The sequence below is a fragment of the Camponotus vicinus genome, unplaced genomic scaffold, assembly GCF_025532165.1.
Source record: "Camponotus vicinus isolate PSW18456_S1 unplaced genomic scaffold, iyCamVici1.0 SCAF_10, whole genome shotgun sequence".
NCBI classification, from domain to species: Eukaryota; Metazoa; Arthropoda; class Insecta; order Hymenoptera; family Formicidae; genus Camponotus; species Camponotus vicinus.
This window is the reverse complement of record NW_028141946.1, coordinates 348,623-365,748: the sequence shown is the minus strand read 5'-3', so window position 1 is coordinate 365,748 and position 17,126 is coordinate 348,623. Positions and strand designations below refer to the sequence as shown.

General features: G+C 28.9%; 4 protein-coding genes across 7 annotated transcripts; 3 read left to right on the top strand and 1 right to left on the bottom strand.

Annotated features, from left to right (window-relative positions):
- The first annotated feature begins 707 nt into the window (after positions 1-707).
- Positions 708-4,150, top strand: Mppe (Metallophosphoesterase). 2 transcript variants are annotated; one of them, XM_083080438.1, is made up of 7 exons: positions 708-920; positions 1,394-1,603; positions 1,667-1,829; positions 1,930-2,061; positions 2,138-2,272; positions 2,352-2,583; positions 2,645-4,150. In XM_083080438.1, exons 1-7 carry the CDS (start codon positions 904-906, stop codon positions 2,815-2,817), a joined length of 1,062 nt encoding a protein of 353 aa, XP_082936564.1. In that variant the 5' UTR covers positions 708-903; the 3' UTR covers positions 2,818-4,150. The 2 variants fall into 2 exon arrangements, with proteins under 2 accessions (XP_082936564.1, XP_082936565.1); XM_083080439.1 differs by having other exon boundaries at positions 1,373-1,603.
- Positions 4,151-4,161: 11 nt separating this feature from the next.
- Positions 4,162-5,797, top strand: LOC145960749 (DNA polymerase beta). The gene is made up of 6 exons (XM_083080440.1): positions 4,162-4,377; positions 4,507-4,706; positions 4,792-4,952; positions 5,025-5,319; positions 5,375-5,570; positions 5,651-5,797. The coding sequence occupies exons 1-6, from the start codon at positions 4,311-4,313 to the stop codon at positions 5,743-5,745; spliced, it is 1,014 nt and encodes a 337-aa protein (XP_082936566.1). The 5' UTR covers positions 4,162-4,310; the 3' UTR covers positions 5,746-5,797.
- Positions 5,798-5,899: 102 nt separating this feature from the next.
- LOC145960745 (heparan-alpha-glucosaminide N-acetyltransferase) lies at positions 5,900-9,407 on the bottom strand. Of its 2 annotated transcripts, none has more exons than XM_083080430.1 (12): positions 9,120-9,407; positions 8,672-8,862; positions 8,482-8,591; positions 8,255-8,361; positions 8,046-8,155; positions 7,885-7,979; positions 7,703-7,810; positions 7,358-7,610; positions 6,986-7,265; positions 6,744-6,868; positions 6,466-6,649; positions 5,900-6,344 (listed from the first exon to the last, which is right to left on the bottom strand). In XM_083080430.1, the coding sequence occupies exons 2-12, from the start codon at positions 8,810-8,812 to the stop codon at positions 6,166-6,168; spliced, it is 1,692 nt and encodes a 563-aa protein (XP_082936556.1). In that variant the 5' UTR covers positions 8,813-8,862; positions 9,120-9,407; the 3' UTR covers positions 5,900-6,165. The 2 variants fall into 2 exon arrangements, with proteins under 2 accessions (XP_082936556.1, XP_082936555.1); XM_083080429.1 differs by having other exon boundaries at positions 6,986-7,280; positions 9,120-9,406.
- An 807-nt stretch (positions 9,408-10,214) lies between these two features.
- LOC145960747 (caspase-1) lies at positions 10,215-16,636 on the top strand. 2 transcript variants are annotated; one of them, XM_083080437.1, is made up of 8 exons: positions 10,215-10,302; positions 10,373-10,447; positions 12,338-12,514; positions 13,772-13,935; positions 14,436-14,680; positions 14,805-14,983; positions 15,095-15,233; positions 15,821-16,636. In XM_083080437.1, exons 2-8 carry the CDS (start codon positions 10,403-10,405, stop codon positions 16,078-16,080), a joined length of 1,209 nt encoding a protein of 402 aa, XP_082936563.1. In that variant the 5' UTR covers positions 10,215-10,302; positions 10,373-10,402; the 3' UTR covers positions 16,081-16,636. The 2 variants fall into 2 exon arrangements, with proteins under 2 accessions (XP_082936563.1, XP_082936562.1); XM_083080436.1 differs by having other exon boundaries at positions 10,284-10,447.
- The last annotated feature ends 490 nt before the right edge of the window (positions 16,637-17,126 follow it).

Genomic DNA, 17,126 nt, shown 5'->3' with positions numbered 1-17,126 from the left:
TTTTGATAGAATTTGTGATTACCAATGGAAGGGATAATTGAAAAGCATTATTGCGACACCATCACTTTGGATCACGTCCTGCAGACCAGATGCATCTGAGACGCACATCTATAACAGAGTAAACAGAGAGAAGCATCTGTTTATAATTGTTCATGATCGATTGTATTTATCTATTCTTATTGAATTGAATTTTAATAAAATTCAATAAACATATATATATATATATGTGTGTGTGTGTGTGTGTGTACATATATATATATATATATATATATATATATATATATATATATATATATATATATATATATATAATATGATATATATAGATTGTTTTAAATATTGTTATGACACATCTTCATTTATGTTGAGTGTTTTTCGTTTTTAATTATTTTATTGATATACGAGTTAGACGTGTAAGTTTGCTTTCATAGATCTCAGGGATCAATAATGATAAGATAGTGAAGGATAGAGAGGGAATCATGTGTTTCCAAAGTCTATCGGGCGCACCTCGTAATGAAAGTTAACCTAAAAAAAATAAACTAAATAGAGGATAGGAGCTAGACCAACCTAAGTATGGAATTGGTCGAAAGAGGTGTAATTTTGCTGCAAAAACAAGAAGGATTAAACAATTCTTGAAATCAATGATTGTGCAATCACAATGTGTTAGATAACTTTCTAAAATTGAAAACACTCTCTTCTTGAGAAAAAAAAGTATTACATTATATCTCGTACATAAATTTACAATTGTCTATGTCAGGTTAAAGTTACTTAAAAAAAAATCGCACTGTGCCAACGATTCAAATGCTAATGAATCGGATAATATTGCCGGTAATATGCTAATGAATGAATTGAGGATTAATTTTATATACAACATCGTATAATGCTGTCAATCAAATCATAGAGATGTTACGTCGAAATAGGTAATTACTTAATTTAAATATCAATAACTATGTTATAAAAACATGTTATTGTCGACACTAAGTTAAAAGTTATTTTTAAGTATCATGATATACAAAAGACAGAAAATCTTAGTTCATAAATTATATTTACTAATCTGTAGATTGTAGCTAAATCAGTTTTTGACTGAAAATAAGTATAAAATAAAATAAAAGACAACAATATAAATTGCAATAAATTATTGATAATTATGAAAAAATATATTAATAATTATATATCTAATATTGAACTGATAAAATAGAATATAGATATAATGATCTATATATCGAGTTAATAGAAAATTTTACCATAATAAATGCACATCTGTGATAGAGTTAGTATAATAATGGGTGTCTTCAAAAAATTTCTGAAAAAAATTATAGAATTATCTTCTAATGTAATATATTATAAAAGAACAAGATAACTGTAAAAAAAGTTAATAAATTGTATCAAACAGGTTGAAACATAGAATAATATCCATTGGATTCATCATTCTTGTGACAATATTTTACAATGAATTTCTTGTATACGAAGTTCAAAAATTCAAGTGGGCCATGCGCGAGTGTTCCGAATGCGTCAAGGTCCTTCTCGTCGCAGATCCGCAAATACTCGGGGAAAAGTATGAGAATTATTTTGGCTCATGGGTAGCGAGATGGGATAGCGATAGGTATGATTCTGTTTCATCGATGTTGATCTCAATTTTGTTCTAAAACTTTTATTGTGCTTTCAGGTACTTGGAAAAGACTTTCTCAAGAGCAGTAAAATATTCTCAACCACATGTTATTGCCTTTCTTGGTGATCTTATGGATGAAGGTCATATAGCTAATGCGGAAGATTTTGAAAGATATAAAAGAAGATGGGATTCAATATTTTCAATGCCAGAAGACACAATGGTACTTTACTTTAATTATATAATATATCCATTCTCATATATCTATTCTCCTCACAAAAAATTTGTTTTATTTATTAATAAAGTTTATTTTATTTTTTCAGAAAATTTATTTGCCAGGTGATAATGACATTGGAGGTGAGGATGATCTTGTATCTCCCAACATCCATAAAAGATTCAATTTTGCATATACTCAACCAGATACATTAGTTTATAAAACTGTTACCTTTTTCAAGGTATAAACCTTCAACTTTTATCCATATATATCTTTACATATTTAAAGAATAAATATGTGTATGTATTTTATTATAGATAAATAGATTGACACGTACAATGCCAGAAGCGCCAAAGGATGCATTTCTTAATGATTACGCAGAAAGGAATACAACCAATGTTATTCTCAGTCATATGCCTCTATTATTTATGCCTGGCAGCTTTGTACAAAATGTATATATAATGCACATTAAGAAGGAAAAAGTTTATATGCGTTTTCCAATTATTTATATCACATTGCTATTTGTTATAGGTAATCAAAGAGTTATCACCACAAGTGATTTTTACCGCGCACGAGCATAAAGCGATGCATGTAAGTTTAGACACGGCGACAGATCAGTTGAGCGAGATTTGGATTCTCCCACCATACGAAACGCCTCTATATCAATTGAGAATGGATGTAGGGGATATTCATGAAGTACAAATACCGACTTGTTCTTATAGAATGGGTACACCGCATATGGGTTATGGACTCGCTTATATAGGTATAGAATTAAATTTTTTAGGATGTCAACAGGTATTTACATGTATATGTATGTATTGCAGATACTCAAGAGAAGACCGTCGAGTTCACGATTTTATGGTTACCAGGCAGATTTCCGCAGCTATGTGCTTATATATTTATTGTTATACTGGTCATCGTACTTGCCACTTGTTCTTTCGTCTCAGGCTGCTGTGCGAAAAGCTATGCAACTTACAGTCGTATACCTTCCGTATAGAGTAGCATGCAATCAAAAGTACTTATAACACACTTAAATAGTGAATTAACTTGGCGTAAATTAGATACAAAGATCCGTCCAGAAAATATGGTTTCTTTATACTATTTGCATTAAGTTTCGAGTAAAATGAAGCTATATATAATGATTTTTTATTAGTTGTTACTTCAAAATAAGTAAAAAATTAGATTATAATGATTCCAATCAAATCAAATTTATTTTTATTAGATTTATATTTTCAGTATTTTTATTTTCTCTTAAGTTTCTGAAGCAAAGTACTTTTAGGAAATTTTCTTTCCTAAAAACTTTTTTAAAGTACTTATGTCAAGAGTATCCATCTTTATATCTATCTTAATCATTGTTCATTTGCCATGCAACTGAACAATATGGTATAATGCCAAACTTATAATACTCTATTCATCAACAGTTTTAGGGATGTATCAATACGCTCCTCTCTCTTGAGTGTATATAAATTCAAATAATTTGAACAATTTCTTAGATTTATTATAAGAAATTACAAGTACTGAATTATTTCTTATAATACAATTAGAATGTACATTAATTCTGATTTGAACATCCTAAAGTGGCTATTTGTTTCGTTAAACTTTAAAAATACTCCAGGATACTGTAAAAAGTATCATATATATATATATATATATATATATGTGTGTGTGTGTATAGTGATATTTTCCGTAGAATATCTTCATGTTTTGTTATGAAGTTTCTAAACACAATGCCAAACTTCAACAAGACTTTTGCCACTGTCATTTAACCAAATAATTTCTCCCATACTGAGTGATGTAAAAAATATTGTTCAAATTTCACTACACAATGCCAAGAAAATAATAAAAGAAATCCGTCGATTGTACTTTCTTTTAGTTGAAGAGATGAGAGATTTTATCGCATCATATATACATGTTGTAAGATTTAGAAATATAAGAAAAAAATTGTTGAACAGTTTGTTTTAGCGGTAGGTCAATTTATATTTCTCAGCGAATCTATATACATCTTTGCCTGAAATAAATGTTGCCTGTTAAATGTTGAAATAAATCTGTCGTTATGTAAATTGCATTATATATACAAATTTTTTTCATATAATATATATGTATATGTATATATGAGAGATATCATTATGTTAAATTTTAAGGAGAGATCCAACAAATTATTTATATATACGTTATACAATATATATGCAATATATATTTATTTATATTTATAAATATTTTAATCAAAAGAAGTTTTACATATTTGTGTTACGTATTGTATTTAGCGCCCATGTAAGATATTTAAAGTGATTGGTGCAACGAATTTGACAAATATATACTCACGCCATCTATGTAGAGATTATTTTGCGACAGATTTTACAAGAATTGACTATTTTTCCATTTTCAAAATAAACCTTGAAGTCTTACCCGGCACAATAACATTTTACGAAATTAAAAAGTGACAAACTGAATCGATTATTTTTTCAAAATTTGCTTCGCATCTCCTACATAATGGGTAAGAGAAAAGCCACGAATAACGCGAATAATCCTAATCAAGATCTGTGTGATTTTTTGTTGGGTAAGTATATACTCTTTTCTAGAATTGCGTGTTGCGTAAAATAATTGATTTCTTAATTTAAAAAAATGCGATTTTATTTATTTTTTGTACTTTAAAAATATATCATTAGATACAAACGTCTATTTGCAGAACTAGCAGATTTTGAACGTAATGTCAGTAAGAATGTTTATAAGTACAATGCATATCGTAAAGCAGCTGGGACATTAAGCGCTTTATCAGAGAGAGTTAAAAGTGGAGAAGAAGCAAAGAAATTACCTGGTATAGGAGTAAAAATTGCAAAGAAGATAGATGAATTTCTTCAAACTGGAAAGTTGCAAAAACTAGAAGATGTACTTGAATCATTTTTAGATTTTTGTTGTCTTATTAATATAGATAAAAATTTGCACAAATTTTTACATTATATTCTTTTCTCAGATTAGAAAAGATGAAAATAATATTGCTATTAGTTTATTGGCTCGAGTATCAGGCATAGGTCCTGCCAAGGCCAAAGAATTAGTAGATGCTGGCATCAAAACATTGGAAGATCTTAAAAAACATCAAAATATGCTCACACATCATCAAAAGCTGGGATTAAAGTATGAGACTAATTTAATAAATAAATTTCCACACATTAAAGACCTTTGGACTGATATGATATGTTCTTTTAGATATTTTGATGACTTTGAAAAGAAAATACCTAGAGCAGAAATTATACAGATAGAGGATATACTAAAAGATGATGTCAAAGAAATAAGTCGTGATTACCTTGTTACTATTTGCGGAAGTTATAGACGAGGCAAAGAAGAAAGTGGAGATATTGATGTTCTCATAACACATCCTGATTATACATCAAAAGCAAAAGATGCAAAAAAGAAAAATATATCATTGAAAACAATTGTTGAATGTCTCGAAAAGAAAAAATTGATTACAGATACAATATCTCTTGGATCTACTAAATTCATGGTAATGAAATAAGTTTTAAAACAAACTTTTAGATATTGAATTATATTTTTTGTAGGGAGTTTGTCAATTACCGAAAAATAAACATAAGCCCTTTAGAAGATTGGACATACGACTAACATTTTATGATCAATATTATTGTGCCATACTGTATTTCACAGGAAGTGATTTATTCAACAAAAATATGAGAGCACATGCATTAGAGAAAAAATACACTTTGAATGAATATGCACTTAAACCTCTCACAATTGAAGGTAAATTTGAAAAGGGAAATATGTAAAAGCATGATTCAAAAAAATTTTATAATAGTATATAATAAAGATTATATTTTTAGGTTGTCCAGGAGAACCTGAAAAAATTACATGCGAAGAAGATATTTTTGAGATCCTAGGTTTGCCCTATAAAGATCCAAAAGATAGAAATGTATGAATAAGATGTTTCTCTCTATATCAATAATATATCGCATAAATTATTTACTGTATTATTCGTATCATATATTATTTATATTGTATAATTTAAAATTTATATATTTAATTTAATTCTGTATGAAAATTAATATTGGAGATATAAAAGATAGTTTAGCAAAGTTTACAAAATACTTTTATTCAGAAAATTAATACACAATAATACTTAAAAAATTATTTTACAAAGTCTGTTAATGAGTAATGATTAATGCTGGTCTATATAATATAATTATCTTCTCTTTTGTCACTTTTTTTTATCACATAACTTCATTATTCATATAATTCTATAAGCATATATATCTATATTAAGTGTAACAATCTTCAAACTTACTTAATCTTTCATGGATGTTGCTTTATAAATCAATATTTAATATTTTTTATAAACTTAAATAGATATGATAATATCCTTCCAATAAAGCCAGTATGCAATAATACCCCACAATGTTGTAGTCCATAAATTCATAGCAAGAACTGACCAATGTGTAGGATGCAGCAATTTCCAAGCCCATGGAAATAATCCCATGGTAATGGTATGACCAATATAGAGAGTAATCGGATTTAAACCTATAAAAAATGCAAAACAAAACGTGGTTTCTTAATTTTAATTACACATTTAAAAAAGCTGTGATGAATATTTGAGCATTGGAACAAAAAAGAAGCAATTATATCGAATAATGTCGCAAACCTGCATAAATAAATGGTGCCCCGCTCCAGTATTGTTTATAATCGACAAAGAAATGTAAGATTGTAAATAGTAAAAATGCGAAACAAGATACAGTCAAAACAAATGAAAGTGACATCATTTTTTTACTGACTGGTATCACTCCTTCTTCTTTGTCAAAATTACATAATAATCCAGCAATAATACCCTGTGTATAAATTATAAATATCAATTATTGCTATACGTGATTATATAAATTATATATTGTTCTTTTAGATTGTTTTATTAAATAAAAAATTTACCGTAACACCTGACCATAATAGCCAGCGTACTACTCTAGCATTGCATTGATAGTAGAGTAATAAGATCTTTCCAGCATGGACCCCCAAGTATACAACAAGTATTATAGATACAGTGTTCATTATACCTATATTGTACAATATGATAGTTATAAATTTAACATTTATTAACACGAAAAATTGTTTAATTTATCGAAATTAGTGTTAAAAAAAAATCTTTTTAAAATTTTTTTTATACAATATACCTTCGGGATCGTGAGGTAAGATGGTACCATACACGGGATTTTTTATTTTGTTATACATATGACTTCCAAAGACAAGTCTATCTATATAACCAGCTGCGCCTCCAGTACAGTTTGGGAACTTTCCAAAATGATAATAACCACCAGGTCCCAAATATCCTGTTGGACAGTTTGGAACAGGCAGGAGAAACGTAATTAGAGTATGCGTCGCTACAATTGCCAAAATGATCAACCATTGCGCCCAATTGTTTAGGATATCTCGTAAAAATGTGAATCGACCAAACTGTAACAAATCGTCCTAAACGTATATTATCGCAGATTAGTGCCTTAGCAGATGTGTGTAATGTTATTGATAGAAAAAAAATTGATTTGAACCTGAGAATGCATCCTCATAAATATAGTCTCGATTGTGGCGCATACGAAATATGATACAGCCAACAATTGAAGGACACCCGGAAAACGAAGATCCTTCAGCGAATTTGAATGAATGGAGTTTAACATCAGTCCGAGGAGTATGAGGATAAACGCGCGCTGCAAGCAACGCAAAATAATTTTTGTCCGTGAATTCGATACACGAAGCTCGGATCGTTTCGATATAGTAATTGATAATCCCATAATCCATGCAAACCTGAAATCGCAATATATATTAAAGAATAAGGACAGCAAAATGGAATGTGTAATAAAATAGGCGCAATAAAATACAATAAAATAAAGTATTACCAAGGTAGTACTAAATCTGCCACTGTCAAACCGTTCCATGCACTATGATTGAAAAACACATATTCGCCACCATGATTATTGACAAATATCATTAATAATATAGCAATTCTGAAAAAAATGTTTAGAAATATTTAACACATTAAGATTGCATTACGCATCATTTTATATGTGAAAAGAAGTACCCTCGGAATGTGTCAACTGAACGAATTCTAGTACTAGATCTGTTTGTCCCAATAATTGGATTTGATGTCTCTGCTTCTTGAAGTCTGTCCAAATCCTAGAAATGTATAATATTCAGCATGAAAGAAATATATATAAATAATAAAAATATATAAATGCTTACATCATGTACATTATTTGGGGATAATTTTCCTTTTATCACACGTATAGCAAATTTGAAAGTTGTGCATAAAATCATTAACAGAACATATATTATGAAAGCTGCGAGTATTGCTGCAAAAAAAAACATACGTTGAATAGATTTAAAAAACTTTAAAATTTCTCGATTTTAAAAATTAATATTACAAAAAAATGTAAAATCTTTCGACTTACGAAGATAACTATTTACTGGCTCACGAATCGTATAAATCTCTGAGCATAGATGTTCTTTAGATATATTCCATCCATAACTTCCATGTTCTTTAAAATTGTACGTGGTGCTGTAAATACAAATTATATTACATTGTGATATAATTGTATTATATGGAAATTACATAATACTTTCATATATTTTAATAAAAAATAAAACTTTCTAGCAAGTATATGCTCTTATTACTTACTGACAAACATCATGCACATCCTTATAAAATATATGTAGGGGATATTTTGTAGATATAATTAACGAAGTATTTTTATTTCCTGGTAAGTAAGCTTGTGGGACATCATCGCACTACAATTACAAAGAATAAAACTACTGGTGCAAAAATTTTAATAAAAAATTTTGTCTGTCAAATATATGTAGATACGTACCAAATAGCATTCTGATGGATGGGAATAGAATGTAATAGATTTATTATATTCATTAACGATATTAAAGCATGCTTCGTCTATTCCAAGCGATACATTAGTATCGAGACAATTGCTTACAATATGTTGCTTTGCAATAGACATGTTGCTTTGTCAAAATCTTATCAGTAGCTTGAAAAATTCTTCTAATTCCACTGAAAAATAGATATATTGTACATAAAACAACTTACAAAAGAAATAGGAAAAAAAGCAAATATTAAGGTACAATTTTAAATTACTTTAATTATATGTAAATAAATTAAAATCTCTACAAAAAAGTTACTTGGTGAAAGTATTTCAACTATCATCAACTGTCATTAAAAAAATTAAGTAGTGAAAATTTATAAAATTAATACGCATTTATTTATATGCATTAACCTTATAGACGTTTCATCAATGTTACTTAACTTACCTGCAGCTGCATATGCATAGCAAATAACTACGATGACAATTCAAAAAATGCACCCGAATACACCGGATGATTGAGGAAAGCACGGAGAAATATATATATTAGAAATATATATTGAAATGATCATTTATATACTTAATCACACGATTGAGATCGCACTTGACAGACAGCTGACTCGCAATCTTCACAATTGCGCGTTTTCTTCATATGATTTTCCTATAGTTTTACGAAGCTCGGGAAGCACAAACTATAGCGAATAATGTGCATTTCTGCAGCGGCAGGCGCATCTAATTAATTACGAATTTCTCTTCAAACAGCCAATCATTTTAAATTTTTTAATGCGCCTGTTAATTTGATGGAAAGTGTCGCAACAAATGCGTGACAAAATTAACACTTTTTACTATAGAATAGAATATTATTGAGAATAAATTGTAAATTGATTATTCTTCTAACAATGCTGATTTATATTGAAATATATATTTTTCTTTGTCAGTCTGTTTAAATTATCATTTCGTTCATATATCTCTTCTATGTATTATTATTATAAATTTATTTTATATCAATATAATTTATAAATTATGAAAGAAACAAAAATATTTATATATAAATTTATATTATATTATATATAAAACTATTTGATATAAAATTATTTAATATAATATTATTATATATTATTATTATATATTATTATATGTATATAAAATTTTATATAATAATTTTTTTATAATATATATATATATATATATATATATATATATATATATATAATTTTATACACTGCATGTAAAAAATACAACGCAGATCGGAATATATATTAGAAGATACATGTGTAAAATTATAAATAAGAGTAAGAATAAATAATTAGAATAATAAATATAAAGAATTCCGTTCTAAATTCTGCGGAGAACTCTATAGATAATAACTTACGGTTTACAACGATGACCTTTACAAGGTTTTCGACTGCGTTCAAAGCCACGGACATCCTGCGATGTAACAAAGTATTGTGGTTTGACGAATGATAACAATTTCTCCCCAGTTTGGCCGTTGACGATAGCGTCACGGAGACAATCAAAATCAAACGTGATAAAAACTGATAAGCCGATTTCCTATAGTAGGGGAATTCGATAATCGCATAGATGATATCTAGTAGTGAATCAGTCAAGATTGACCCTTTTGCAGTCGTTTCGTAAACATATTGCATACTTGATATAGTTTTTTCTCTTCGTAGAATCTTTATTAATCAAGACAAATTTCAGTGATCTCGATATACAGTTTTTCTTCACGATATGGAGTTCTCGATCGACAGCGAAAACGAAGTCGAGATTGCACAGGTAAGGAAACATCGTGCTGTCTTTGGTATCAAAATTTTTGAACTCTTCCTTTTTATGGAAATTAAGATAAATCGCGAAACTATTTGTAATTTTTCTTAATCAATTTTAATTTTACATATAAGCTTTACATATTGAAAAATAATTTAAATTATAATGAATAAAGAAATTTACATCAAATGTTTGAAAATCAATATAATAAAAATATGTATACGAATTTTGTACATATAAATTCAATTCATGATTATCATCTTTTTTCTAATAATAAAACAATAACAGCAAAATTTATTTTTAAACTTTCTCTCGATCTTTGTGTTAAGAAGAAATCGATCAACAAATCGACCAAAAAATCTATCATTAAAAAATGCGCAAAAAGAAACTTTCCATATAATTTTAAAAAAGCGTCATTAAAGTTACTAAAAAAATCAAAAATAATAATTCAAGTCATCGACAAAAGTGGATCATTTTATTATCGGTAATCTTTTTCTCTAATCTAAAGAGGGATGACTAATTCAGTAGCTTAAATATACTGCAATATTTTTCTCAATACAGTTATAAAGGCTTTGTTGCATATCAATAGCCTTGATTAACACATTTTTATTATCGCGATTGCTACCTGTTTTAGATTGCTTCATTAATAATAGATAAGAAAAGTTGATTTAATCAGTAAATAATCATAATAAGTATTAATATAAAATATACTCTTAATAGAATATAAAGATACATATAGAGGATATAAATATTTTTTAAATGTACTATTTTATATATTATTTATTTAATTATTAATAAACTTCAAACTTTTCTTACGTTATTCTGTCCTTTTGACAAAATCATTTCCTTTATGCGAGAAATTGGTAGATTTTATATGAAAAATTTAAATTTATTAACCGCTTTTGTCTTAGCAAATGATTAATTTGATATAGTTCTTTGCTGTTCAACATATTTAAAGATGTATCAGTTTGTTGCCTTTTTAATAATGTTACCTTTGTACGTATCTTTTATATGCATATACTTCTTCTATACAGGGTGTCCCTGAATGGTCTGTACAAACTTTGTGAATAAGTTCCAGGGACCCAAACAAGCAGAAAATGTCCCATAAACATGGGGTCGGAAACGCTTGCTTCTGGAGTTACGACGGTTCGCAGTTTTCCTGCAATAGCTGGAGAAATTATCACGTCAAAGAAACCGTTTCTTATTTACATGTTTTACGCTATTTGGTGGTGAAAGAAACCGTTTTTTTAACCACCAAATAGCGTAAAACATGTAAATAAACCAGCTTGAACTTCAAACAACGCAGCTCAGCGTTTAGTTGTTTGAAAGTATCCTGCGATTGCAAAGCTCGTTTCTAGGCCTACTTTAAAAACATGAATGAATCAAATTATTCATTTGATGAACTGGTGGATATCCATCTGGTGTATGGCCGTGCCGGTGGAAATGGACGGTTCGCCAGACAATGCGGTGACGTGCGCAGGCTTTCTTGGAATCTAACGGAGGCCATTTCGAGCATTTGCTATAGCAAGTGTACTGTCCTGTTATGTCCGTGGCAAAACCGAGGAAATAAATAAACACAATTTTGTAACACCTATGCGATTTGACGTGATAATTTCTCCAGCTATTGCAGGAAAACTGCGAACCGTCGTAACTCCAGAAGCAAGCGTTTCCGACCCCATGTTTATGGAACATTTTCTGCTTGTTTAGGTCCCTGGAACTTATTCACAAAGTTTGTACAGACCATTCAGGGACACCCTGTATAAAACTAAATATAGTTATTATTCTTTTTTCATTACTCATATTCTTAACTTTTACTTTTTAAGTAGTTTCTTGATATTTATTTAGCATGTCTCTAATATTATTATTTTTTATAATAAATAAATAAGTAATTTTATTTTTCAGATGAATGAAGACGAGATATTGATTGAAAATGTTGTGTCATCTAATATATCTTCTAAGCGCAGGATTAGATCCAATTCGGTAATAGATTCAAGCATTAGAGATTTGTTTGCAGATCATGCAGATATTGCGGCTCCATGCCGATTCCGAAGCAATTCTCTATCTACTTCAGACTATTACGTACGTACACTTATAATTAAAACTTTTGTGTGTAAATGCTCTCTCCAGAGGATATGCGTTAATGCTGTTGCCACGGATGGATTATGTCGCTCGTTGATCAAATGGGCGTAAAGACACGTCCGACCTCCTCCCACATACATTCCTATCTTTCTCTGGAGGCTTGCCCCGGCCCTATCTTAGGGTCCATCCGCCACTGCTATTTGGTACAGTGGGGATTTTAATATATACTAGAGGCATCTTGGGGGATGTGGTCACTCTACGGCGTTGTACTCGTCGGTGCCGTTTCATACGGAAGGCCAGTCGGAAGCCAGCATGTACGCCTCATGAATACCTCCACTGGCACTTATTTGGTCAGCGAGCGACCTTTGAGGAATCCTCCATGGCAATCGGCATTGCATCCATCGAGCGAGATACCAACATCGCTCTGGAGTCGCATATCATTGTGTTAAAAAGCAGCATTAGGTGTGAGATCTGGATAGCTCAGTGGTCTAGAGCATAGATGCCCAGTTTCGAGACGCTGCCTCCACCACTACATGTAGAGGAGGTAGCGCACACAAAGAAAGAGCCGTGTGTCCGTACACGTCGCCCAGCGCTCGGGCGACGATCCTCTACATGTAGTGGTGGAGGCAGTGTCTCGAAACTGGCATCACTGGTCTAGAGCAGTTGCCCGGAAAGCGAAAGACTCGGGTTCGATTCCCAATCCAGCCACTTGCGCCTCACATATTTTTCTAGTCTGCGAATATTGTTTTCTAGCAATTATTCGTTAGGCTGAAAAGTGTGTGAATGCTCTCTCCACAGAATATGCGTCAATGCCGTTGCCACGGATGGATTCTGTCGCTCGTTGATCAAATGGGCGTCCGACCTCCTCCCACATACATCCCTATCTTTCTGGAATGACCCAGACAAATTCGAGGAGCTAGTAATTGTATATAATATTTTTAATTTCTGAAATAAAAGGTAAAATAGATAAGAAATGTATTAAATTATACAAATATGTTTTGACTCTTGTGTATATAATCAGACTGTGTGAATTAAATCAATCCTCGAGATTAATATAATATTAGGTTTAATTTAAACTACAGATTTTAATTTTATATATACAACTCTTAATAAATTTGAAACTATTTTTTTTGTATAAAAATCATATTAAATTAACTATTAATCTTATGTCTCTTTCTACAATCTTTCAGCTGTAATTTGAATTATAAATCGCAGAATGTATTTTTTCTATTGTAAAATTTGCTTATATTTTTTCAGACATCATTGGAAGAAGATCAAATGCAAAATTGGGACAAACTGGATATTGCGATACCGGAAATGTACGGAGTGACAATGTGTGACTGCATAAAGAAATCAGATTCAATCGACGCCAATATTTTCGCAAATCAAAAAATAGTCGATGATGATCATTTGATTGATAAGTAAGAAGAAATTATTTATTAATTTACATTTATAAAGACAATTGTTAATTTTAAAACGAAATAACCCAATCCGATATTTTATTAATAACTTTAGAATCATATTATATTAGGAGAAAAATTATATAGAATATAACTAAACAAAAATATATTAAATAGAGTTAGAGTTGAACAGAAAATTTAAATCTTGATAAAATAATTATAAAAATGTAAGAATTTTAATGAAAATATGAATAAGTGTACGCGAAAAGATTTATTTAAAATTACTGTTGAAAAACTTTACACATATACAATCGTACGTATATATGAATATTTGATACCATTAATATCACCGACAGACAAATATTATCACTTATAATATCACTTGAGTGATTCTTGCTTAGCATTTAAAATTTATTAATATTAATATTAATTGTAAAAGAAACAAATTTTGTAAAATTTCACGAACACAAATGAATATACTTTCTCATTTGATTAACTTTTATTTTCTTTGTTATTCTTAGACAACCTTCAACATCTACCATCTTGATGCCAGTACCGATAGATGCTGACCGCTATAACATGAATCATAAAAATCGCGGCAAATGCATAATCTTCAATCATGAAGAATTTGGCTCGGATATTGAGAAACGTCAAGGTTCAACAACGGACGTGATGAGATTGAAAAAGAGTTTTGGCAAACTCGGATTCGATGTTGAAATTGAAGACGACTTAAGTCATACAGAAGTTATGGACAAAATAGAGAAACGTGAGTAAATTGTTTATATTGTTAACTGTTTTTGGCTTTTGATTCTATTTTACTACGATATATATATTAATATAAAATACATATTTACTAAATAATTTTAATGTTTAATTTTACATATACACAGTAAGGCAATATGACCACACAAATAACGATTGCCTATGCATTATCGTGCTAACTCATGGACTACAAAACGATTTGATATGGGCGAAAGATGTCGCCTACAAGTCTGAGAAGATCTGGAAGCCATTTACCGCCGATAAATGTACAACACTTGCAGGAAAACCAAAATTGTTCTTCTTCCAAGTAAAGCATTTTTTCTAAACGTGTTTTATTTTAAATTATCAATATACTCCAAATTTGTTTTCCGATTTAATTTAATTTTATTTAGCTTGTATACTTGCTGACTTTTTTTAGGCTTGCAGAGGTGATCAGGTCGATAGCGGTGTAGTACTGTCCCCACGCAGTTCGACACCATCAGAAGCAACAGATACCATAACATCTTATAAGATTCCTACTCATGCAGATTTTCTAATAGCTCATAGTTCGGTTCAAGGTAAGTTTTATTTATATTTATTCTAATATTCTTTCTTCTCACGATGTACAGAAACTATTACGTAACCATCATTCTGATGTACAGTTTAGTTTATTTATATATATGTATGAAAACTTTTTTTTTATTAGCCAAAATATAGATTTCTAATCCGAATTTATCTTAGAAATTCTAAGTATAATATTTTTTAAGTCTTTTTGTATAATATATAAATTTTAGATAGATGGAAAAAACAGAGTTTTTATTTAATTACTACATAATACATTAATTTATATAAGTCTTAATTATAAAATATATTAATTATTATAAAAATTAAATTATTATAATTTTTATTACAAGTCATTATTTCTGTTATTGTTTGAGAGATATATGTACACATATTTAATATACATTTTATTTAAATTATTAAAATTGCAAAGTTTATTACAATTTTCTGTAATAATGTGATTTTTTTTTAAAAGAGAAGAAACAAGGCTATATTTGTAAAATAGAACATTTTTATAATTAACATAGATTTTAGCAGCAAAATTTTTAACACAAAATTGATCTCAAAATATTTTCTTATTCGTTCAAAATTCTCTTATTTCAAGATTTTTACACTTGGAGGAATCCTGTGGAAGGCACTTGGTATATTCAATGCTTATGTAAAATTTTGGATGAATACGGAACAGAGATGGATTTAATAAGCATGCTGACATTAACAGCACGGAAAGTCGCCACTGATTTCGCCTCCAATAATCCCAAGGATGAGACAATGCACGGTATGAAGCAAGTGCCATCAATGACATCGATGTTGATCAGATCGGTTTACTTTCCACCAAAATCGAATGAACAAAAATCGAATGACTAAAGTAGCATAAAATTTCAAATCACAAAAAATGTTCTAGAAAGATCTTAGTAAACTAGAAGAGAGAAAGAGAGAGAGAGAGAGATTGTATGTGTGTGTGTGTGTGTGTGTGTGTGTGAAAGGTAGTATTTTATAATTACTTAAATAGCTAAGTAATATAATTATTGAGCATTTATTTTAAATAACTAAGTAATATAATTATTGAACATTTTTATTTTATTGATGAATGAATAAGTTTCATATGTTCCATGCGTTAGAAAATTTTTAGAAATTTTTCTGTTTCGTCTCTTTAAAGAGACGAATATTAATACGTTGATTTATTACAAATTAAAAAATTATTGCGATAATGTTATAAATTTATAGTAAAATTAAATTTAAAAACTTTATGAGAAAGCTGTGCTTTCACTATATAAAATAAATCTAGCTATATAGATTATTTTATAATGTTTCGTTTTTATTTTGTATATAAAAAAAATTTTAAATACATACATATTAAAGAAATAGATTTTTAAATACTGTTTTTAAGTACACTTAATGTTATAATAATTAATAGAGAGAGCGAGAGAGAAAAAGAGAATATATTTATTCTAAATTTTATAAGAAGTTTATTATATAATATTTACTTTTTCTAATTTTGTAATTTTATATAATTACAAAAAAAAGAAGAAGCATTTTTATTTCATATATCAAAAAATAATTTTAAATATATTTATTAAAATCATATACTTGTAAAGTACAATTCTTATTATAATAACTGATCTCTCTGTATGTTGTAATAATTATTCTTAAGTTCTGTTTTACATAAATTAGAGCTAATAATTTATTTGTAATGTAACAGTATATTTTTATATTTAAAGATCTTTTGCACTTTCTTTAAGGCAATAATTAAATGTACAAGCGAATTATTATTGTGAATAATCGATATATAATATGTAAACCATGTAATTGTTCAACATTATTAGAATTATATGTATATTTAACTCATTTATATTTTTCAACTCTTTCGTTTAAAGTAATATATATAATAATATATAAACGATATTTTTTCA